This window comes from Sorex araneus, chromosome 7 (assembly GCF_027595985.1).
Source record: "Sorex araneus isolate mSorAra2 chromosome 7, mSorAra2.pri, whole genome shotgun sequence".
NCBI classification, from domain to species: domain Eukaryota; kingdom Metazoa; phylum Chordata; class Mammalia; order Eulipotyphla; family Soricidae; genus Sorex; species Sorex araneus.
The window spans coordinates 51,636,528-51,661,381 of record NC_073308.1 but is presented as its reverse complement, the minus strand read 5'-3'; the positions used below and the strand labels follow the sequence as shown (position 1 = coordinate 51,661,381).

The window sequence follows — 24,854 nt, the reverse complement described above, 5'->3', positions numbered from 1 at the left end:
ATAATTTATTATATATATATTGCTCTCTATGATTTATTGCCTATTGTCTGAACTCCATCAAATATGGTGTGGTAATTATGGAAAACAGGTAGGAAGTGGCGGTCCGGAAAGAGGCCTGGAGCCTGGGGGTGGTTGGGTAGTGGAGGTCGGCTGCTGGGGCTGGGTCCCTTGGGGTGGGGAGGGTTCTCACCCGCCCCCCTCTGGAAGCCCCGAGTGAAAACAGCCTGGCACAGAGTCCCAGAAAGAGCAATTACATAGCATAATTTTTCTTTCTCTCAGGTGAACTTTATAATCTGTGAACATTTTAATAACCATGCTACCTATGAAATTAGTGCAAATCAAGAGCCCTATACCTACTGTACTATCTCTTCAGCCCATAGAAAAAATATTTTTTATTTCAAAAGTTTACTCATATTTAAATTCCTATCACACATACAAGTTCTTTTTTAGTTTCAAAATTAAATACAAATTGCTCATTCTGAAATATTTCAGTATAGCACCCTACTGAAAATGTTGTGTAGTAGATTAAATTTATTAGTATTTTATATGTTGATTTATTTTATTTTTCAAAGTAATAATCTCATTTAGTTATACCACTATGATCTATAATCCCCCTTCAATATAAAATTCACTTCACCTACCACCAAAATCCTACTCCATCCCACCACCAAAATGACCAACTGAGCCTTGAAGTGATTCATATGCTTTAGTTATTATTTTGATTTCATATACTGTGAAATTATCTTTCACTTGCTTACTTATTTCACTTAGTATAATTATATTAAACCCAGACATTTGTCCAATCAATGCAACTCCATCCTACTAATGACACAGAGGTATTCCACTGATATATTAATGTTTCTTTATTCAGTTACATTTGATAGTTTTTTTTGATCATTGTGAATAATGTTGCTATGGATTTAGTTCTAGAAATATTTTTTAATAGCAGTGTTTTTCTATAATTCAGAGAAATTCTGAGATTTCTAAAAAATGGTATCAATGAGTCACTGGTAATTCAAATTTTATTTTTTCTAAGGGAACCTCATTCTACTTTTAATAGAATAAATTTATAGCTTGAAAGTTTGCACTAACACAGCCAAAATTCCACATATAAAAAGGTCATATTTTGGGGCTGGAGCAATAGCATAGCGGGTAGGGCATTTGCCTTGCACGAGGCCAACCCGGGTTCGAATCCCAGCATCCCATATGGTCCCCTGAGCACCGCCAGGAGGAGTAATTCCTGAGTGCAAAGCCAGGAGTAACCCCTGTGCATTGCAGGGTGTGACCCAAAAAGCAAAAAAAAAAAAAGTCATATTTTAACTTCTTTAAGATTCTTTACTTATAAAATAGACACTTTTGGCATTTATATAATTTTCATATGTAGACATATGTGCATACACTTTACTATGGTTCTAAGTCTCTTTTTGAATTATACACACTGCATTCTATAATGTCAACATCTTATATTTACATTATGTTTATTAAAGTGATCCTGTAGATTTTGTCAATTTAAATTCTGTTCTGTAATAATATGGTGGCTTTTAGTTCATAACAAGCAACTAATTTTAACTTACTAAGTTAATTCTAAGGTGAGAATTATTACAATACCAAAATTTCAAACACTACATTGCCTATGCCAATGGGAAAATATGCACATGCTATTATAATATCAGACATTATATTCCACGATTTGCAAGCAGCTAGATTAATCATAGTCTTTACTAAAGTCTTGACAATGTGATTTAATCTATTCTCATTGCTCCATGCAGCCAGTAGCTTAAAAGCTTTCTATAGCATCTTGTATTCACACTGCTTTTCATTTGCCTTAATCCTGAAGATAAATTATTATTATCTGGAAACTGATTCCTCTTGAGAATGACAATGTAATGAGTGCTTTTGCTATGGTCAAGCTTTTTTCAAATAAATAACCTTCTATCTTTACCTAATCCCCCCACACACAAATTTCCCATTATTTTCTACTCCCTGTTATAAGCACCACATCTTCCCCTATGGCCCATTTCTGTTCCTCTCTGCATTTAAATCTTTTCTGTATACCACACCATTAAATCTTAGCTATCAAACCGTACCTTTAACATAACTGCAAAGTATATTATTTTGAAGAACTTTTCTGTGGTTCAATTTGTCATAAGAGAAAACATCCAGTGAGGTTCATTGAGAGTTGGGCACTGTAATTCAAAGCTTACAAATTCAAAGATTAGGGTACGAGCAAAACATAAACTCCTTAGATATGATGTTTTGCATGAATTGTTCTCACAACAGTGCAAACTTCTGGAAAGTGTAGTTTGTAAGAAAAAAAATAGCACTTAGGTACAACCCTAAGTGCTGCATTATGAGGAAAATAGCTGGATGATTACTCAGATGCTGCAGCTAAACAAGGTGTCGTGTCATTTAACACAGAAGTTGTAAATCTTTCTCCATTTTTATCGCACTCTTCATGGAATTCAGTACCTCTCTTCCCTGAATCTTTCAAAAGTACAGCAATAGAATGGTACATTTTAGGTTAGAGGAAATGAATAGACACTTCTCAGAGAAAGACAGGTGGATGACTAGTAGGCGTATGAAAAAAAAAATCTCAGCACCAGAGAAATTCAAATGAAGAAAACAACGGGATACCATATCACACCAGCAAGAATGCACATATCAAAAAGAGTAGGAACAATCTGTATTGGTGGGGATGTGGTGAAAAAGGAATTCTCATCCACTGCTGATAGTAATGGTATCTGGAAAAACTCCTGTGGAAAACAGTATGTAAATGGGGGGGGGGTGGAATTAGATAAACATAGAAGGTTATTTATTTGAAAATATCCTGACCATATCAAAAGCACTCAGTAAACTTAGACAAACTGCCATATGACCCAGCAATCTTGCTTTTGGGCATCTAGCCCCAGGGCATAAAACATTCATTCAAAACGATGGATACACACCATTATTCCTTGCAGAACTCTGTGCAATATATGTGTCCAATGATAAACAAATGGATTATGAAGATATGGTATGCAATATCATGAATCTGTAAGGAATGATGAAATCATGCAGTTTCCTGCCACCTAGTTGGAACTACAAGATACGTTGAGTGAAGTAAGCCAGAAGAAAGACACACTGGATGATCTCACTTAAATGTGGTATATACATGCCTAGATGAGGAACTGTACTGTCATAAAGAGAGGATGCCTAGATCACCCTTGATCCCAGTGTTTAGAGAAGGACAGAGAAGAAACAAAACAGAGGGGAGAAAAGAATAAGAAGCCATGGACGAACAGGAGACAGGGTTTTAGTTATACTGGCAATATAGTGGAGTGATATGGCCAAATATCTCAAATACGACTCAACAAAATTGAAAACATGTGATCTAAGCTGCAACCACTGGAATTTTGTAATATGCTTTTCAAGTTGACAAGCAGGGGATGGGAAAGGGTTTCAAGACAGGGATGGATTGTGGGAACACTGCTTGAGGTAAGCTGACACTAGTGTTGAGATTCATGTTGAAATGTTGTATCATTAACTTTGTAAATCACAGTTCTTAAATTAAAATTTTAGAAATGAAAGAAGAGTGCATTTTAGAGAAAAAAATCATTTCATTATAAATTGGTGAAAATAAAGATCAAAAAATTATGGCTTTTGCTTTGACTCTGCGGCAAATGTGAACTCTTTCCCCCTCAAAGAAAAATATTCTTTGTTTAAAATAATAATAGTTGCATTAAAAGGAAAAATGCAAACTCCAAAAATTTGAGTCAAATTTTTAAACATCAAAAGAAAAATGTTGCATATTTGGGCATTTTATAACTCTTAAAGATAGAGTTCAATATAAATTCATCTCTCTGTCTTTCTCTCTCTCTCTCCCTCTTCCCTCTCCCTCTCTCTCTTCTTTCTCCATCTACCTCTATCTCCATTACTATCTCTAACTCTACATTTATCTCTATGTGTGTGGTTCATTGTAGAAACTCTCATTTCTATTACTGGCTTCTCTGGACTTTTCAAAATTAATTTTTAATGCTTCTAGCAAGTAATTATTTTAAGAATATTGCACTAGGCACAGTAAGATCTACTTTACATCTAACACTATGCTGTTTTACATAAAATATCTGCAAAGAAATCCCTAGTGAGTTAGTATTTATCCCATATTACAGATCATAAAATTAAAGCTCAGTGAGAATAGGAAATAGCCCCAAATCACAGGGCTATTATGTGGTAGAATAATGCTTCTAACTTCCATCTTACTCCAAAGTTCATGGTCTTCTATGATATTAGTCTGATTTTCAGATATCCATTGTGTTCTATCACTATTAAAAGGAAAAATTGGGACATCTGAAATTACTTTGAAAAAACGTAGGCAAATAATGTTTAATATCTGCAAATAAACAGATCAAAGCTTCCACTGATATATGTATGACGGGTTCTTCATTTATTCTTTTGAAAATATCTATATATCAAAGTACAAATGTGCCTGGTAGAATCAATAATGGTCTTTGCCTATAAAATTATAAAAGAGAACACAGAGTTGCCCCTGCAATTGCAAATTTGCAGAGAACTGCATCGTCCCTTAATATTATTGTGACCTATGTTTGGTGCTGCTGTTCTTTTATGTAGAGAATTTAGTTTATGATATCTAATAAACCCAAAGAAAACATAGAGTTTAAGAAATATACATTTTTTCTTTTTATGGCATAATATCTATGCCAATATTTCCCCTGGTTTATCCCACTTTAAGCTGTACAGTAACTGTTTTACTTAAACTATATTTTTAAAAAAATCTACCAAAACTATAATGAAATAGGATTAAAGTTTCTGGTATTAGATAACACGTTACTGACCCCACCCCAAATACCACCACCAAAAGTCCCAAGTCCACCAATGTCTTATGCTACTTCTAAACAAGTTCTTCATTTATTGCTACCTTCTCCCCACGTTCTGATAATCAGAATTTTGTAACCCAAGGCAAGATGTTTGTCACTGCCTGATACAATTTCCTTATTTTGTCTCTTTCAATGCCACAGATTAGTGAGCTCATCCAGTATTTGTCCTTTCCCCTCTATTTCTCTTAGTATAGTAATACTTTTCAGTTCTATACCCTTTTTCAGAAATAAAATATTTTGCATGGTTTCATGTCTTCTTATAGCTGCTCAATTCAGCTCAATTGAGTACCTATACCCCAACTTCTTTATCTGTTCATCTGTTGCTGGATATTTGGGTTGTTTCCATTCTCTGGCTATTATTCTGAGAGTCAGAATAAACACGGGTGTGTTTATTATTAAATTTAGGTTTTTGTGTTTGGGGAGGGGTAGGTGCCAGTAATTTCAATATATACAATCCGTAGAGAGGAGGGTAAAGGATTAACTTATCAGAAGAAGACATAGATGTTGATGGTATGTATATGAAAGAAGCGGTTTTGCTATAATATTCGAGAAATTTAAATGTCTGACTTAGATATAATCTCATACCACTGAGAATAAGATTGGAAAAAATAAGAAAAAATAAGATTGGAAAAATAAAAGCATAGCTCTAAATGTGATGAATAAGGAACATTCATTCACTGTTGGCCATTTGGGGACATAGTAAAGAGAGGCAAGCATTCATCTTGCACATGGCTAACCCTGGTTCAGCCCTCAGTGTCATACATGGTCCCACACACATTGCAAGAGTAAGCCCTAAGCACTACCAGTGTGTCCAAACTACCATCCCATCCAGAAAATAACCTAAAGTCCTTGTGTGATTAAAAACAAAATCTAATATGACCTCATACAGTTAGGATGTTAATAAGTGGGTAGATATTATTTTATAATTTTTATTATCTAATTAACTATTAGATAATTATTAGAGCCCTGAGCAGAGCTCCCATGGCTGAAGACCTCCAGAGCCTAGCCACATCCATGCTCAAGGCCCCTCTCCACACGTTCAAACGAGCCTCACGCATGAAGGTACCCAGGTGTGTGGGACCTGGGGCTGAGACCTCCGAGCCTCTTCAGATTGGGACTGGGCCTATTCTGCCCAGATTTCCCATTTTCCAGTAGCTAGGCAGTCATACCCAGGGACTGTCCTCTGCGCCGTGTAATCCCACCAATGGCCAACATTCAGAGACTTAAAACCAAGCACCCAGAAGATGTCTTACAGCCTACTTCTCCCTCTGGGAGAATATGGCAAGCTACTGAGAGTTTCCTGGCCACATGGAAGAGCCTCGCAAACTCCCCATACATACCCATGGTGTATTCATATGCCAAAACCAGTAACAATGCTGGGTCTCATTCCCCTGACCCTGAAAGAGCCTCCAATGTGTCATCGTTGGGAAGGACGAGTAAAGAGCAGCTTCTAAAATCTCAGTGCTAGGACAAATGGATACGTTACTGAGGCCACTCAAGAAATTCGACGATCAATGGGATGATGATGATGATGATGATAATTAATTATAGAATTATATATGTGCCTGTTAATTTTTATCTATATTAATGCTAGGTAATTTACATATTTAAGTAGTACTTTTATTTGACTTTCTGACTTAGAACAAAAATAGTCTTTAAATGTTCTAAATGTTCTAATTGTTTTAAAGGGGATGTCATTTCCCTCAAATTGGATGGGAGTGGAGAAAGTCACACCAAGTTAAGTGAGTCAGAAATAAAAAGACTAACACTGGGCGATCTCATTCATACGTGAAATAAAAAAGAAACAAATCAGGGGCTAGAGTGACAGCACAGTGGGTAGAGCATTTGCCTTGCACGCCTCTGACCCGGGTTCTATTTCCAGCATCCCATATGGTCCCCTAAACACTGCCAGGAGTGATTCCTCAGTGCAAAGCCAGGAGTAACCCCTGAGCATCCCCGGGTGTGACCCAAAAAGAAAAAGAAAAACAAACAAACAAAAAACAAATTAAAGGATTAGGCAGTCTCCAAAGGAAACAAACTCTAAGATATTATTTAAATTAATATGATCCTAGGAGGCCACACACACACAGAGGTTGGGGAGAAAGGAAGACTGGGATAATGCTGGATCTTGTATTGTTTCTGCAACCCTGAAAGTTTGATAAAAACAAATGTAGCAATATTTTGAATTTTATATCATAAAATAACTTATCTTTGATAGTAATAGCATAATTCAAATTATTTAAAATTTATTCTTTTGTCTTACATTTTGTCTGATCTGTAGATTTTGATTTCATAGTCTGTTTATGTTGTTGTTGGCAGTGATGATTTCTGCTTCATTTGGGGGTCTGGTACTCCTGCTAGTTCTCAGAGTAACTAGTGATGACAGAGATCAAACCCAGGTGTCTCTTATGTGGAATATAATGTAACTGAGAAGTACAAGTTGGCAACGATGCAACTTCTGGCAGATATCTCTCTGGACTTAGTTACTAAAATACTAAATTACAGAAACCCAAAACTGAGAGGCCGCTAAGTGTGGTCACTCGACCTCACACTTCTTCATCCTCAGCAATGGAAAACAAATTACCTTATGCTTCCTTTGCAGCAGGTCTGACTTTAGGGGAGAGACTCTCCAAACAATAATAGTGAGTTTTGTTGAAATATTGTATGCAATCAAAGTGAAAGTAAAGTGAAATTTATTAGTTACACAGGCGGGGGGGGCTCAGGGTGGGGGGGCTAGGGGCGTGGGGGTGTTTGGGGTGTGAGGGGGCGGGGTGGAGCTATACTGGGATTCTTGGTGGTGGAATATGAGCACTGGTGAAGGGATGGGTATTCGAGCATTGTATAACTGAGATTTAAACCTGAAAACTTTGTAACTTTGTAACTTTCCACAATAAAAAATTAAAAAAAAAAAAAAAAAAAAACAGGTGTCTCACATGCTGAGAAAATACTCCAGGACTTTCTGAATATATATCTTTTAAGTTACAAGTTATATAATATGATAAAATGATTTTAAAAGTGTTTATTATTAAACAAATGCATTTTGACTATATATGAATAGAATTGCATTTACCTATTCTCTAAAAATATCCCTCAAAATTTAATTGTTATATAAGGATTCCTTTAATATTATAATAAGGGAAGTACACAAAATTATAAATGGTTAAAATTAAAATAAAATATGCTATTTAGTTGACAGTGTTTTAAAAATGGCATCACCATGGACAAACTGAAGTGTTTTATTATTTCAGCCACATAAAATATATTTTTAACAGAAAGTGCACTGTAAATTTCTATTTTTGAAGAAGTGTGTCAGTACAGTAAAGATATCATGTTGCACTGTATATAAACAAAACCATATATCTTTTCAGTTTTATATTAATAATATTTTAATATTAACTTACAAAAGTGATTTTCTTAGCATAACAAATACAGTGATATGCTGGAAATTAAGACTTGCTTTTCTGATCCACTCATATGTATGATTATATATATATCAATTATATTGATTTAATTATATTTATATAATTATATATCAATTACATTGATATATATAAAATCATGGATATATGAAGGCTCAAATTCCAAGGGAGAATCCTTTAACTTTGATCTAAAAGTAAGTTTAGAGAAATGAATGAGCTAATAAGAAGACCTTCAAAATTTTTGAATCCCCTAAAAAATCCTTAATAAAAAGCATAAATAATTATAATAAATCAGACCAAGGAGTAAAATAGTCATTTTAAATGCATCTTAACACATCCCCCAAACCATTTGGAGATTTTTGAACCGTAGGAAAAAAATTGCATTTGCCTACATAGAAATAATCTGACAAATGTTATTACCATCTGCTGAATTCCATTCAGTTTGACTACAAGCATATATTCACCTGGAACATCTTTGTCTACACCCGCATCCTTCCTAGGCATCTTCCCATGGTCACAGTCTTTCACCACGTCAACCATTTTTTTGGAAGAAAAATATGTTTTCTTATATCTTGTTCCTCATAAGATTATCAGAATTGATTTTATCAAGATAATAAAGTGCCGGGGAAGTAATATCACGTGGAGGCAGTGAAAGCATTGTTCCACAGGAAAGTGGAGCATGTAGCCACAAAGTGCAATGTGACTTACATACAAAGAAATATATTAACCTAGTAAACCTATGGGATAATATCGAACTATTTTGTTACTGTGAATTAATCAAATTGCTTGGGAGTGGGACTCTTCATAAGGAATTAAAATTCTTGCAAATTAAATGGGAGAGGAACCAAAAATGAGCCAGATTCAAGGTTTATTGAATGTGAAAACCTTGAATGCAGGAGGTTTGACAAAAAATAAAATCACGTGTTGTATTAAACCTTCTACAACTCATTTGCAATACCTAAGCCTACTTTTATTATTCAAGATTCATATTTATTTTACATATAACAACTGTTTAAATTTCATTGCTCCTTTTACAATTTTTATGTGCTTTTGATTTTTCAAAAAAAAAGGAAGTGGTTTATGTGTGAGTTCAGTGCGTAAATAAATATACATTCAATACATACATGTCTTTCTAGCAGAATCTTCCACGAAAAGAGAGGAGATGTCTTCATCCACCCCTGCTTCATTCTTTGCAATACAAGTGTATGCTCCAGTATCTTCATAGCGCACGTTGCTTATGTGAACCTCACTGCCATTTGCTGAAAACAGAAGGCAAATGTAACTTGTAAGCCACAATTTCAGTTTTGGTACAGTGATTTCCGATTACATAGTGAAACAGTTCTCTTAGCTTGTCCTAATTAAACTTTTTCCCTTCCTACTTCCATGCTCTGGAGACACTCCAATTATTCCAAAAGCATTCAAGTGTTTCATAACTTGTGTGCTGTCATTCTATCATAGAGTCCAATACTCTATTAAATTCGCATATTTCATTTTATATTCAGTTCCTATTTTCTACATCACATCATAAGCATTTATATTGATCAGTATATTTTTATTTAAATACTTGTTTTTTTAATATTCAGGACCTTTTGTGTCTCAAAGTTTTGCAATGATTTTAAACAAAATAAATACGAGTTCATTAAGTAACGATACAAATAAAAACACATTTTAAAAACAAATCAAGTAGCTGCATTGTTCAAGTATAACATGATTGAAATTCCTCAAACATAATAGTTTGTCTGTATAATACACCTGGAATAATTAGGTAAAGGAAACAGAGGAATTCTACTACATGGCCTGTGTACCAGAAAACAAAACAGTATTTTTTTAATCTAAAAAGCATTCATTATTTTTCCAGAAGTTCATGTAACTAAAAAATAGTATAACAAGAAAATTGACTATCATGTATAACCAAATAACTATAGCAAAGTTAATTCCATTTCCAAATCTTGGTAAAGTAGTATTTTAATTAACTCTGAACTTATTTGACAATATGTAAGACAAAGAATTAAGTATTTATTACATGTTGGTTACCTAAAAGCACTTTCACATATTTTCCATTAATTATCCCCATTATTACCTTAATCACTAATAAGGAAAAATTATTTCTAACACAACCTTGTAAAAACCATTCTACTCAAAATGGTTGGAGGGTTAGAAATATAGTACAGAGATTAAGGTTCATGTCTCACATGCAGCTAAACTTGGTTCAAATTCTCAGCAATAAAGAATAAATAATTATTTATTTATGAAAACAGTTTCATGTTGGGGACCTAGCACAAGGGTTAAGGCACTTGCCTTGTTTGTGACCAACTTTAGTTATAAATTTCAGTGTGCCACATGGTCCCATGAGCACCATCAGGAATGATCTCTGCGCACAGAGCCAGGCTAAATCCAGAGCAGAGCGAGAATCAACCCCAAAATAAACAGGCAGGGAAAACAAAACAAAACTCGAAAGATTTTGTCTATAGTCCTCATTTTCTAACCCCTTCTTTAAAAGTTTAGAAATAAATAGTGCATCTAAGCATACATTTGCTTTTTTCATTTATGTGAAACATAGCCCTCGTTTAAAAGCATACTTTACTTCAAAGATCCAAATACTTAACATCAAATTTTCTAGATTTTTTTTTCTGCTTGTTTGTTTGGCCACACATGGCTATTCTCAGAGGTTACTATTTGCTCTGCACTCAGGAATCATTCTGGGGGTGCTCAGGGGACCACATGGGATAATAAGGATCAAACCCAGCTTGGCTGTGAGCAAGGCAAAAGCTGTCCTATCTCTCCAGCCCAAATTTTCTAGATTTTTAAAACATCAAGTTAAATTGCTTCTTCTTCAAATTCCCTCTCCTATATTTTTACGTTTTTCTCTGGATTTGTCTATCACTATATTATGATCTTTCCTTACATAATTTTGCATTTCTACACGTTTCCTACTTTATTACCAGGACTACCAATTTCCTTATACATTAATCATGCTGATGTATCTACCTCACTAATCTTCAGAATTAGACCAAGCTGAAAATCTCTTAACCTTATGTTCCTTGCACAGTTATTTTTAGAAGATCATGAGATTACTGCATAAGCACATTTATAATTTTTCAAATTCAGTTTTAAAATTGCTGGATCTTCAAGATAGTTGATACCTATTTCACTTGCCCTTAACAATAAGATGTCTTTCTCATGCCTGTATTTTAAATAATTCATTTTATATATTCCTTATGGTGATGCAAACTTCTCACTATGAACAGGTTACCTTGCTCTTTAAGTCATGAATTACACAGATGTGATTATAAATTAAACATGAATAATTTGTGTATATATAAAGAGAGCAAGAAGTATATATGCATGTGTGTGTATCTTCCCACACAATACCTTAAACATATAGTATAATATGTCATTAAAGTTTCAGCAGAAGGTATGAAAAAGGAAAGTAAACCCCAAACATTTATTTTCCTTGCTGAAGCATATGAAAGGCCAAATATAGGAATATAAAGAGACCAACAGATATGTTTCATCTACCAGGAAAGCCAAAATTACCTTACACCAGTGAGACTGACATATTTTAAAAAGAGTAGAAACAATCAGTGTTGGTGGGGATATTCCATAAACTGTTTATATACCCTAATTTCTATTCTTGAAGACAAATTTGGGGTAACAATTGAATATTGTTTCAGATCTTGCATACTGTGAACTGTGCTACAAAGTACATAGGAACAGAAGTACTTTGTCTTTTTTAATTAAAGTTATTGGGATTACAGGGTAAATGACAAAAAAATAATAATGGAAACACAATTGAGTCAAATGGAAACTTGATTCTTAATTTGTGGAGAAGCCTCTGCATTGTTTTCCATAGAGGATGAAGCAGGCATGATTTTAACCAAGTGAATGAAGGTATTTTTTTCTCCACACCAGAACTATTGCTGCTACCTCTTTTTAAGTACTCTAATCTCACTGGTGTCAGGCTATTTGGACTTGGTTTTCCTGATGCTAGCTGAGCAAATATCTTTTCGTATATCTCTTGGGCATCTGTAAGTCTTCTTTAAGGAAATGTCAGTTTAGATTCTTTATCTATCTGAGGGGTAGTCACACTGGCTGTACGCAGTGCTTACTGATGATGGATCTGTGCTCAGAAATCACTCTTGGTAGGGGTTCAGTGGAACATTTGGGGCTCCAAGAATTAAACCCAAGTTATCTGGGTGCAAGACATGTGCTTATCAGCTGTAGCATCTCTCTGGCCTTTCTTTCCTCATGTTTTATAGAGGTTGTTTGCTTGATTTTCCTAAGTTTTGTAAGTGCTTCACAAATATTGGACATTAGTCCTATATCAGACATGTGACCAGTGAATATTTTCTCCTAAACAATGGTGAGTCTATTTTAGTCATCATTTCATTCACAGGATTCCAACCCCATCTTTAGAATTATTTTAATTAAAATGTCTTAGAATTCTGTATGGGGTTATTTTGTTTGAACTCTTGATTTCCTTGCACCTAGACCTATGTCTCAGTCCTCAGACTAGTGATGTAGTTAGCTGAAATTTCTTTAACCAGCAGTTTTTGTTTGCTTCTTCCTCTTCCTTGGGGATTTCTATAACCCAGATATTGTTTCTCTTAAAATAATCTCATTGGGTTTGCCGTTGTTTCTTTTCACTTTGCTTCCCATTTCTGTCCGTTATCGGCGATTCCCTGCATGCTATCCTTCAGCACACTGATGCATTTCCCAGTTCCTGTCACCACTTCTGAGACCTTCCGATGAGTTTTCCAGTTCACCTACCCCACTCGTCAGGTCAGTGAGCTCTGATCACCAATTTTTCAGACTGCAGTCATACTATCTCTTTCCTTGTTGAAGATCTATTCTACCGTTTCCTTCCACTTGTTAAACAGCCTTACCCTGATCACTATGAAATCATCGTCTGAGAGATGATATGTGGGTGCTTGGGGACCCTATCCGACTGTGGTCTTCACCGTTTAATGTGGGGCACTTCTTTACTACTTCTCTGTGTCTACTGTGAGCGAGAGTCAGTGTCTGGTTTTGTGTAGGCATGCATAGCAATAGAAGATGTACACTCCCCACAACCTTCCGGAGCCTAGGCTGTGGCATTTATGCTGTGTTCAGCTGCTGCCGAGCGATTGCCATGCAACTCTGCTGTCTTCCTGCACTTACACTTCTCCGTGCCTTACCCTGGCTCCATGGCTTCGGCCCGATTCAAGGCAGCTGCCCCAGAAAACCGTCTCTCAATATTTCTAGTTCAAACTCCCTCTAAGATGAGCACTGTACTCAGTGCTCTGGGAGAGGGCACCCTCTTCCTCTTCACCTGGCAATCTTGCGCCTTTTGCCCGCACCTCACTTGGGAGGCTGGAAGGTCCCTTGCCTGCCTGGGCTGCAGGGGTCTGTCCCACTGAAGCTGCCAGTCTGGAGTCCTGCCAGACTTCTGAGCAGCCTCCCACTCAGACTAAAGGCTGTGGGTGAATTTAGAATCTATGCAATCTGATCCGGGGCTCTGTCTTTTCTCTTTAGCCCCTCGAGCCTGGGAGCAATGCTGCTGAAGCTGCTTCCTCTTTTTTTTTTTTAATTCTTTTATTAATTCACCATGTGGAAAGTTACAAAGCGTTCAGGTTAAAGTCTCAGTTATACAATGCTCAAACACCCATCCCTTCACCAGTGCACATATTCCACCACCAAGAATCAAAGTATACCTCCCCCCTTCCCCCCGCCTCCCCAGCCCCCCACCCCGCATGTGTGACTGGTAAATTTCACTTTACTTTCACTTTACTTTGACTACATTCAATATTTAAACAAAAAAAATTCACTATTATTGATTTGGAGTTTCTCCCCCCTAGAGTCGATCTGCTGAAAAGAAAGCATTTGGTAATTTGTTTTCCATTGCTGAGAATGAAGAGATATGAAGTCAGGAGGCCACACTAGCAGCAGCATAGTTTTGGATTTCTGTGTTTTAGTATTTTAGTAACTAAGTCCAGAGAAATGTCTGCCAGGAATCGCAACATTGTAAGCTTGTACCTCTCCGCTACTTTAAATTCCACATATGAGTGGGATCTTTTTTTTTTTTAATTTTTTGTTAGTGAATCACCTTGAGGTACAGTTACAGACTTACAAACTTTAGTGCTTGCATTTCAGTCATGCAATTGGTCAAGTGCCTATCCCTGCACCAGTGCCCATTTTCCACCATCAAAGGTCCCAGCATCCTTCCCCCCACCCCACCCCATCCTCCCCCCACCTCACCCCACCTCTGTGGCAGGGCATTCCCATTTGCTCTCTCTCTCTCCTTTTGGTCCCTTCTCTATCTAAAGCTCCTTCCTCGTGGGGAGCTCTATGGCCACTGAGCATGTTTCCTCCTTGGGAACACTCAAAGAATTCTCTGGGTTTGCTTGCATTTTGCACCTGCTGCTTTTCACAGGGCAGCCTTCTTCAACTATCTTTGTCCGTAATTCCCGTTTTTTTTTTTTTTCCAAATCATTTTCCATTTTTGTTTAGGAGCCAGAACTGGATGCTCTCAGGGTTTATTCCTGCCACTGTGCTCATGGATCACACCAGGAAGGGATGGGGGCTGTACTATGTGGGGTGCCTGGGATTGAGTCAGGTTTGACAGTTTGCTTGCAAAGCAAGCTCCTTACCCAATGTACTATCTCTCCAACCCCCCCACCCCCAGTGCTTTTTATCTAAATGTCACAATGACAAAAACAACATCTAACCCTTGACATATATTAATGACCTTTCTGGGATTTTTAAATGCATCAGATATTGCTGATCTTTCCCACTTTAGTTTTATTTTTTAAGGATATTAACTCGTTTTCCTAATTTTGTTCAGCCACCTTGTGATGTCTTAATTGCTTTTCAATGAAATATTAAAATTCAAGATTTTTACTAATAGGTTTTCCCAACTGGTGTCATGCTTATTCAGTTAGTGCCAATACTTGGACTTCTCACAGAAGAACTAATTAAGCAGGTTGTGAACAAAAAATCATTATTGTCATTTGGTAATGTATACTCACATTTAAAACCTCATGGAATTTCACTTTCTGTATACACTGTCTATATGGCCCTCTTACCCACTTTTTTATTATTTGCATAACATCCTATTATGCTTACTTTGTCAGCTCTTATATTATTTGTGTATTGCTATCAAAATATCCTACTTTCTCCTGTTAAAATTTTGCAACAACTAATTCTTAAAATTCATCTTTCTGTATATATTCAGGGAGCAAATATATATTATGCCCATACAATATGACTTGCTATTAAATGGATGAGATTACAAATGTAGAGATTAATTATGCCAAATTATGTTAATCAAATTATGTTAATCTAAATTATGTTAATAAAATTATATTATTTGATTATTTTAGATTATATCAAAATGTGTAAGTTGAAATAAAATAAAATTTGTTGGGCAATATATTTAGGTATGAAGATTTATAGACTTAATATTGTATTTATTTTTATTTGGGGGGTCTTGGGGGTCTCTTGGTGGTCCTAAGGAAGATCATATGCTATGCCAGAGATTGAATTTGTCAGCTGTAATGCAAATACTATCTCTCCAACCTGAAAATTGATACTTTAAAGCTTTCAAATACTTTGTTCAATTATTTTACCTTGAATAATAATTCAGTCTTCAACAAAAGGATGTATTTAAAAATGTACACTGATAAAATGTATTCACTAAGTGAAATGATGAAAGAAACTCATTTACAGAAATAACAAAAATATTCTATTATAGTGGTATATATTAAAGATTTTGAAAGCTCCAAATAGAAATATATGCTTTAAAATGGATAATACAGCAAAATTACTTGTCATGTGTGTGCATAACAACGGGAATACATCTTGCTTATATTTTACTCATAAGCATAATCAGCATATAGATAATCACTTTCACTTTTGCATTATTTAGATTTTTTGACATTAACATGGTCTTTCGGTTTCAGTTGCTATATATCTGTAATCATAATGGAATATACTCATATTTAAATATTAAGAAAGCAAAATAGTTTATATTTAGGTTGCTTTAAACTTGTACATTTAAATCAATGTGAATGCATAGTCATTTAGCAACTTTTAAAAATATTCTCTTAAACCACGTTCTAGGAAACATCCTCTAATATCTCTATTATTAAAATTCTCTATAGTACATCTTAAATAACTTAAACATTTAGATAGTTACTGTAGAGAAATCCAATTATTCTGCTTAGCACATTTGTGATATTCAAAAGGTCACATAAAGATATATAATTTAGTATTTTACATTTCATCAAAATAATGACACAATTAATCATCGTAAGGCTATTACTAAAATTATTGAAATATAAAATGACTATTTCAAATATGCTGCCTTAGGTACAACTATATATTTTTTATATTTATTGTGTTCCATTTCTAAAGGCTTTTTTCCCCAGAATGACGTCGATTTCAAATCTCAGCATAAAATCTATGTATTCATTTAGGAGAAAAACTGAAAGTTAAAAAGCACCTTGAAGTGTGAGTTGTTTGGACAGCTTTGGTGTAATGTCAATTCCATTCTTCAGCCAACCTAACTGAGGGTTCGGTATGCCTTCTGCATGGCATCTAAGGCTGGCAGTTACCCCTGGCTCTCTGGCCTGACTCTCAGGATACACTCGTATTACTGGAGGAACTAAAAGGGAGAAAAAGAAAATAAAGCAATTTAGAATTTATATTTACAATTTGCATTTCAAAACAAACGCTGCAATATAAGAAAACATTTCCTGTTTTGTACAGATGTTAGTTTTGAAATTTTTTATTCACTAAAATGTACCATCATTTTCTTGCATAAAGACAATTCTAAAACTATGCAAGTAATAGTACATCAGAGCCTTAGTTCTTCGTTTCAGAAACTAAGAAAGGCCTCAAGAAATGTTATAAACATATTATTTTTTTTTACATAAAGGACAGTATGTTATTGTACTGAGTGAACTGTTAATAATAAAAACATTTTAAAAGCACAGAATAATTTTGAATCGGATTTTGTTTGACAACTATGGAAACATATGCTGATAATACAATAAAAATGTTGCTTTAAAGGATAAGAAACACTTATGTTTTCTCCAGTCACACAATTTGTTTGAATTCAGGAAAGAGACTAAGATCCAGGGTATTTTATTAAACAAATTATTATTTTAGTCTATGATAATAATCCAAATTATTCTGGATAATCTTGGTCTCTTATAGTCACTGATTTTATACAAAAATATGATAAATATTAATAGCAAGAATGCCCTGAATTTTATTGGTCAAGATTTCCTTTTTATCTTTGATGGATCAAGGCCTATATTTTAGTATATACTGAAAGGAAACAGAATCATTATCTCTAACATGTTTCATTCCCATGTACATAACAGTCATGGAATGGAGGGAAGGTATCACTGCACTGTAGCACTGTCATCTCGCTGTGCTACCGTGCTATCTCTCCTGTCCTGGAAGGAAAGTGACCATAAAAGATAAATTGATAAAAATTTAAAATATATAACATATATAAAGTAAATATATCATGTTACACGGGCTGGAGCGATAGTACATGGGTAGGGAGTTTGCCTTGCACACAGCTGACCCAGGTTCGATTCCCCTGCCCCTCTTAAAGAGAGCATGGCAAGCAACCTACAGTATCTCACATGGAGAGCAGAGCCTGGCAAGCTCCCCGTGGTGTATTTGATATGCCAAAAACAGTGACAACAAGTCTCACAATGGAGATGTTACTGGTACCTGCTCGAGCAAATCAATGACCAACAGGATGACAGTGACAGTGACATATCATGTTATATATGTGTATAGTTAATATATATATATCATGTACTACATGATACACTGTATATTATATACTACATTTATAACAGGTTTACAATGGAGTCCTATTCAGTTTTAACAAAGATGGAAAGATTGATATCACAAATATGAAAATAGAGGAAGTTCTTTGTTTCATTCATAGACAAAACAATTAGTAAGTTACCAAAAGGAGACATGACTCAGACAAAGTCCTGTTGGCTGGGATAAGACTGAAGAACCTTCTGAAGCTCAGAACCGATGCAAACTCTGCTAAAGGAGATGCTATGTACATTCACAAACTATATTAGTCAAAAGGTGGACTTGGTAGTCTGGAGTGCTACTTGTTGGAATAGTACAAGACAAGAGGCTTAACATTATTTGTTAGTGTTAATAAGACAAAACAGTCACAACAAAATCATACAAAGTAAAAGTGGAAAAAGGGAAACTTGTTTTGTATGTGGCTAAATTGGGTTTGATCTCCAACTTCCCATAGGGTCCCAAGAGCACCTTCTAGAGAGATCACTGAATGCAGAGCCAGGAGGAAGCGCTGAGTACCACTGGATGAGCCCCAAAACAAAATTGAAGGCACACATGGGCGTGTGCATGCATGCACACGCGCATGCACACACACACACACACACACACGCCATATGCAGTTTAAGACTACAAGACACTACAACATCAAAAGTAGAGAATAAATCTCCATACTAGTCTTGAAGACATGGGTGAGTGTATGCTCTGAAAGACAAAAAAAGATACTTAAAAAGGCAGCAAAAAATGGAAGAACAAATCAAAGTGAACAAGGGAAAGCTGAAATGGCAATCAAAGAAAGACCAAAAAGACTTAGAGAACCAACATAAGGAGATCAGATAGAAAATAAACAAGCAGAAGGTGGAAATTAGAGCATTATAGAAATGACGGAAATTTGTAGTTTGAAGAACAAAATAAATAAAGTCAAAAGCACTCCGACAAGCTGTGCATACTGAATAAACTACAGAAACAAGTTAGTGTTGTGAAATACACCAATGACTCAATTGGAAGAATAGAGAAAAATGAAATGCTAACAATATTATTGAAAAACTATGAAAACTCATCAATGCCATTAGTAAAATAAATATTAGGTCAATTGCTATCCCCAAAGAGGCAAAGAGAGAAAATGAAACAGATGGTTTATTAAATAAAACAAAAGCTGAAAACATCTCAAACATGGGTAAGGAACTAAATATACAAGTCTGATAAGAAAACAGAATGTCTAAACATATAGAATCCTTAACTAGATCTTTTTCTGGTTCACAAACACGAAGATAGGGTATTCATGTATCTGTGTAACATGTTCCTCCCTTCAGTCTTGTTATAACATTGGTGTATTATCTGCCTGATGGGTAGGTGGGGCAGAAGTAAGCCTACACTGAAACATGAGGCATGATACTATTAAGAATTCAAGACCAAAAAAAGGTTGTTTAAAATGGTTATAGTAGAAGAAAATAGTAACTTATAAAAGAACTCTCATCAAGGTCCCATCAGACTTCTCAGCAGAAAGTCTTCCAGACAGAAATAATGAAATGACATTTTCAAAATACTCAAAAACAAAAATGTCAGTCAATACATTCATTATATCCGGCAACATTCTCTTTCATACATGAGAAAAAAGAAGTCTTTCCAAAAAAAAGTGAGTTTGTCAATACTAAACCGCTTTATCAAAAAAATAAATATACAAATAAATAAATACTGAAAGGAACTGTCCTCTCTAAAAACAAAGACTAAAACATATACAACAAAGTCACTGTCACTGTCATCCCATTGCTCATTGATTTGTTCGAGCGGGCACCAGTAATGTCTCTCATTGAGACATTACTGTTTTTGGCATATCCAATACGCCACGGGTAGCTTGCCAAACTCTGCCATTTGGGCGCAACACTCGTGGTAGGTTGCCGGGCTCTCCGAGAGGGGCGGAGGAATCGAACACGGGTCCACCACATGAAAGGTGAAAGCCCTACCGCTATGCTATCACTCCAGCCCATTCAACAAAGTAACAAACAGAAACAAAATAACACATAGAAAAATGGCAGCAAGAAGTCCTCCTATATTAGCAATCTTCCTACTTATAAATGGATCTAACTCAGTAATCTAAAAGGAAGAGCAGAGTGATAATACTTAGCCTGAGTACTTATTTCAATGCAGGAGCCTGGGTTCTATCCCTGACAACATAAGATTCCTCCTTCAAGGAATAACACCTGAGCACAGGGCTAAGAGTAATTCATGATTGTGACCCAGAAAGCAAAACTGAAAAGGACAAAAACCAAATCAAAAGTATTGGGGTAAGAATAGATAAAAATAAATCCTAGATATATGCTAGTTATAAGACACTAAATTGAGCTGTAGAGGCATACAGAATTCACAGAAAGGGATAGAAGACTCTAAATGCCTAGAGAAAATTCAAATAAATGTGAAAACATTTTACAAAAAGAGGGAATGCTACAGTTTATATTTTATCATATAAAACACCTCAAGTTGAAAGATTCAAGATAGGCTTTATATAATATGAAGGAAATGATATGAGAAGATGAAATTACAATTACTAATACGCATGCCCCTTCTACAGCAAAATCAAATATGTGAAGCAAACATTAAAAGACCTATGAGAGATAACTGACAGCTCTATGCAACAGAAATAGAGTTAAACACAATAAAGCAATGAATAGATCATTGAGACAGAAAATGGACTTCAACTGTATTCATGGAAGATCCCATATAAATCAATCACTGTCACTGTTACCGTCGTCTCATTGCTCATCGATTTGCTCAAGTGGGCACCAGTAACGTCTCTACTGTGAGACTTCTTGTTACTGCTTTTGGCATATCGAATACACCATTGGTAGCTTGCCAGACTCTGCTGTGCGGGCAGGATACTCTCGGTAAAATTTACATTAAACTATTTTAAATATAAGACTAAAATCATTTAGACATTAAAAAATTAGATAAGAAAGCAGAAATAAAATTAATAAATCAAGGAAATGGGGAAATACCAAAAATCCGTGAAGAAACAACAACTTGTTTTTGATTAACTATTGAGTCAATGATTAAATTTTAAAACTACATGAAATAGAATGAGTATTAGGGTTTGATTCATAAATACCTGAGAAATACAACAAAAGCAGTTTAAACAGGAATGTTTATGGCAATTCAGGACTAACACAGGAAACTAGAAGAATCATAGAGTAAACCTAAATAAAAAATTTCAACTGCAACTTATAAGTAAATGAACTTAAAGAGAATAGAATAAAATTTTGAAAAACTTATGAGAGTCCAAAAGTTAATTAAAAGAATAAATTAAGTAAGCAGCTGATTATTTGAAAATAAAATAAATCTTTAGCAGCCTTACTAAAAAGGAGAAATAATGAATAAAATAGTGTACACTAAAGAGGAGAAATTCCAACAGAAACCACAGAAGTACAAAATATCATAAAAGAGTACTATGACTATTCATTTTCCAATGAATTGGACAATGGGACTGGAAAGACAGTACAGCAGGAAGGTGTTTGCACTGCATGCTGCCAAGCTTGGTTGATCCTTGGCACCATCTATTCTCCCTCCAAACACTGCCAGGGGTGGTCCCTGGGCAGAAAGCCAATGGTAAGCACTGAGCACAGCCAGGTGTGGCTCCAAAACCAAAGGAGGAGAAAATTCTCAGAATTATACAACCTGAGGTCTGAATTAAGAAAGAAGCTGGGGAAATAACAATTTTAAATATACAGCTACAAAGAATACGAAACTGGAAAAATGTGGGAGGATAATAGGAAGATACCAGAGAAGACAGTCCAAAATATCAGTTATAAGATGGAGATGATCTGAATATTTAATTTATTGTATGATGAGTATATTGGCAACACTGCATTGTACAACTGAATTTTGCTGAAATAATATAAAAATATCATAGAACATTTTGGATAACAAAAAAAAGATGACGAGAAAATAATAACTTCACACATCTCATCACCACAGCTGTAATATTATAAATGTACTGGTGTTTTTAAAGCACAAAAGAGACAAACTAAGAACTAGAATAAAAATTTTTCCAAAGTAATCATGTACAAATAATCAAAAGTTATTAAATGTACATTACCGTTGAAAGTTTATTTTAACCACAAGTTTGTATGTGTTTAAAATGATTCAGTGGCTTACCAACTTTATATGCCTCATGATATAAGAAGAAAATAAAAACAAATGTTGAAAATTACTAAGGAACAACATTAACTATGTGCAATGTTGCATTCAAAATGGACACCAAACACAAATTAATACTATCTATAAAGGCACTAACTTAACGGAAAAGTTGCCAAAATATGAATTTTAGTTTTGGATTCCATAAAATTTTATCAATGTTTAATTTTCTGATTTGATAATCAATTTCTGTTTAGTTAAAATGATCTTTAAAAAAATAAACTGAGTTAATTGTGTTAAAAAAAATCTCAAACTTAAATACATACGAATAATCACTGATAATAAAATGCACTGCACTGTCATCCCATTGTTCATCGATTTTCTCGAGCAGGCACCAGTGATGTCTCCATTGTGAGACTTGTTACTGTTTTTTGGCATATCGAATACACCATGGGGAGCTTGCCAGGTTCTGCCATGAGGACAGGATACTTTCACTAGCTTGCCAGGCTCTCTGAGAGGGACAGAGGAATCGAATCCGGGTCGGTTGCATGCAAGGCAAACGCCCTACCCATTGTGCTATCACTCCAATCCATAACAATAAAAATATTTGCTTTACTGTAATGACAGACATAACTGAAATGAGAATAAAAAAGCTAAAAGTGTCATCTGGAGCATCTGAGGATTTTCTGATCTTCTGAAATTAAATGAAACATAATTCTGCTCACCAACTGTGAATATCAAAGTAAAAGATTCTCTGACCAATGGTCAAATGATAACCCTCCAAGCATGTGGGCAGCTAATTTCTGACAAAGGAGCATAAAATGAAATAAAAACAGCTTTTTCAGCAAATAATGTTGAGGGAATTGGATAACCAAATGCAAAAAAGTAAAGTTGAATCTATATCTCACACCTACAGATATGTTCAGAACTGGATCTATAAAGTACATTGAGGAAAATATAGGCAGAACACACCAAGAACTAGACCTCAGATTAGTCTTCAACAATATGATGCCATTGGCAAAGGCTATAGAATGAAAACTAAACGAATAGGATGACATCAAACTTTCTGTATGGCAGAAGAAACATGGGCTAAAACAAAACAAAAAGCTAACTGAGTTGGGGGAAATATTCAGACTCATGACATCAGATAAAGGCTTGATATCCAGAATTTATTAAGTACTCACAAAGATGAACAACAACAAAAAATCTAAAAGCTCCATCAAAATATGGTGAGAGGAAATGAACAATGAAACAGACACATGAAAAAATATTCTTCATCTCTTATTATTAGGGAAATCCAAATCAAGGCAATTAGATATCATTTTACACGAGTATAATTGGCCTATATCAAAAATACTGGGACAAGTCTCTGTTGGAGAGAAGTGATGAAAGGAAACCCTCATCCACTGCTGGTGTGAATGTTGTCTGGTTCAATGCCTGTGGAAAACAGTAAACCTAGAATTGCCCTCCCTTGAGATCCAACAATTCCACTTTTGGGTATCCCCAGGAAAGAAAAAAAATAAACATTCATTCAAAAGAACTTATGCACACCATTATTCATTGCAGAGTTAGTACAGTAGTTAAGTGGCATAAACCTAAATGTTCAATGACAGATAAGTAGGTCATGGAGATGTGGTATATATACGCAATGCAATACTACACAGCTGCAGGAATGATTGAATCATGCAATTCACACCAACATGGACGGAACCAGAAGACATCATGTTAAGTGATGTAAGCCTGAAGAAGAAGAATAAACACAGGATGGTATCACTTATATGTGGTATTAAGAATAACTGGATGAGGGAATGCAATGTTTTAAAGAGGAGATGCCCTGATCAACCTTGGTCCTCGAGTATAGGGAGGAGAAGGAAGGAAAGAATGGGGGGAGGAAGGGAAGGCGAAATAGATGAGAAACAACAGGGGCCAGGTCAAGGGAGTCAGGTACAAAGGTGGTTTTAAGGAAGCACAGAGTCAAATATCCAAACCACAGTATTAACAACACCGAAATTAACAACCAAACTTTGCAAGGTCCCTGTCAAGAAGTCGTAGGGGAGGGTGACTAACACAAAATTGTAAGGGAAAATCTTTGAACAATATCTTAGTACTAATATGACTTACTATTAGTAAGAAGTCACATATTATGACATGATATAATATGGCAGAGATGATGCATTACTATGTCATGTGACAAAATATGACATTAGTTATATGACTTTGAGGCAGAAGATTTGACAGAGGGGTTCAGTTGTTGTCTTGTGTGAGGTCAATCCCAGTTCAGTTTCTGGCCGTGCATGTTCCCCCAGGCACCTTGTGAATGACTGGAGCAGAATCAGATGTAGCTCCTGAACACTGAGGTGTGGGTGTGTGCTGTCTTCCTGTGTATATTTGTGTACTTACATTGTTTTAAATCTATGTAGCAGAGCTGGAGGGAGGACATGACAGAATCATGGTCCCCGGTGCTTTCTTAGTTAAAACATGCATTTTTAAAATATGACCGTAAAAATAGAATGCCAAAAAAAATAATTTTAATGTAGGAGCAATCTTAACAAAAGGCAATAAAGAAGTTTTGTTCACTTTGACCGTCCTGCTCTTTGGCTAACTTTGACTT

At 35.3% G+C, this 24,854-nt stretch overlaps 1 protein-coding gene and 1 non-coding gene across 5 annotated transcripts in view; one reads left to right on the top strand and one right to left on the bottom strand.

Moving 5' to 3' along the window:
• Positions 1–24,854, bottom strand: part of FSTL5 (follistatin like 5) — a 693,844-nt gene that overhangs the window by 139,623 nt on the left and 529,367 nt on the right. For all 4 annotated transcript variants that reach the window (XM_055144641.1, XM_004606146.2, XM_055144642.1 and 1 more), the window contains exons 9-10: positions 16,776–16,937; positions 9,418–9,552 (exon numbers count right to left, since the gene is read on the bottom strand). In XM_055144641.1, coding sequence (XP_055000616.1) covers positions 9,418–9,552; positions 16,776–16,937 — 297 coding nt within the window. The remainder of the gene's footprint in view (positions 1–9,417; positions 9,553–16,775; positions 16,938–24,854) is intronic.
• LOC129406691 (small nucleolar RNA U13) lies at positions 19,360–19,463 on the top strand. The gene has a single exon (XR_008631166.1). It is a non-coding gene; the product is annotated as a small nucleolar RNA U13 (small nucleolar RNA).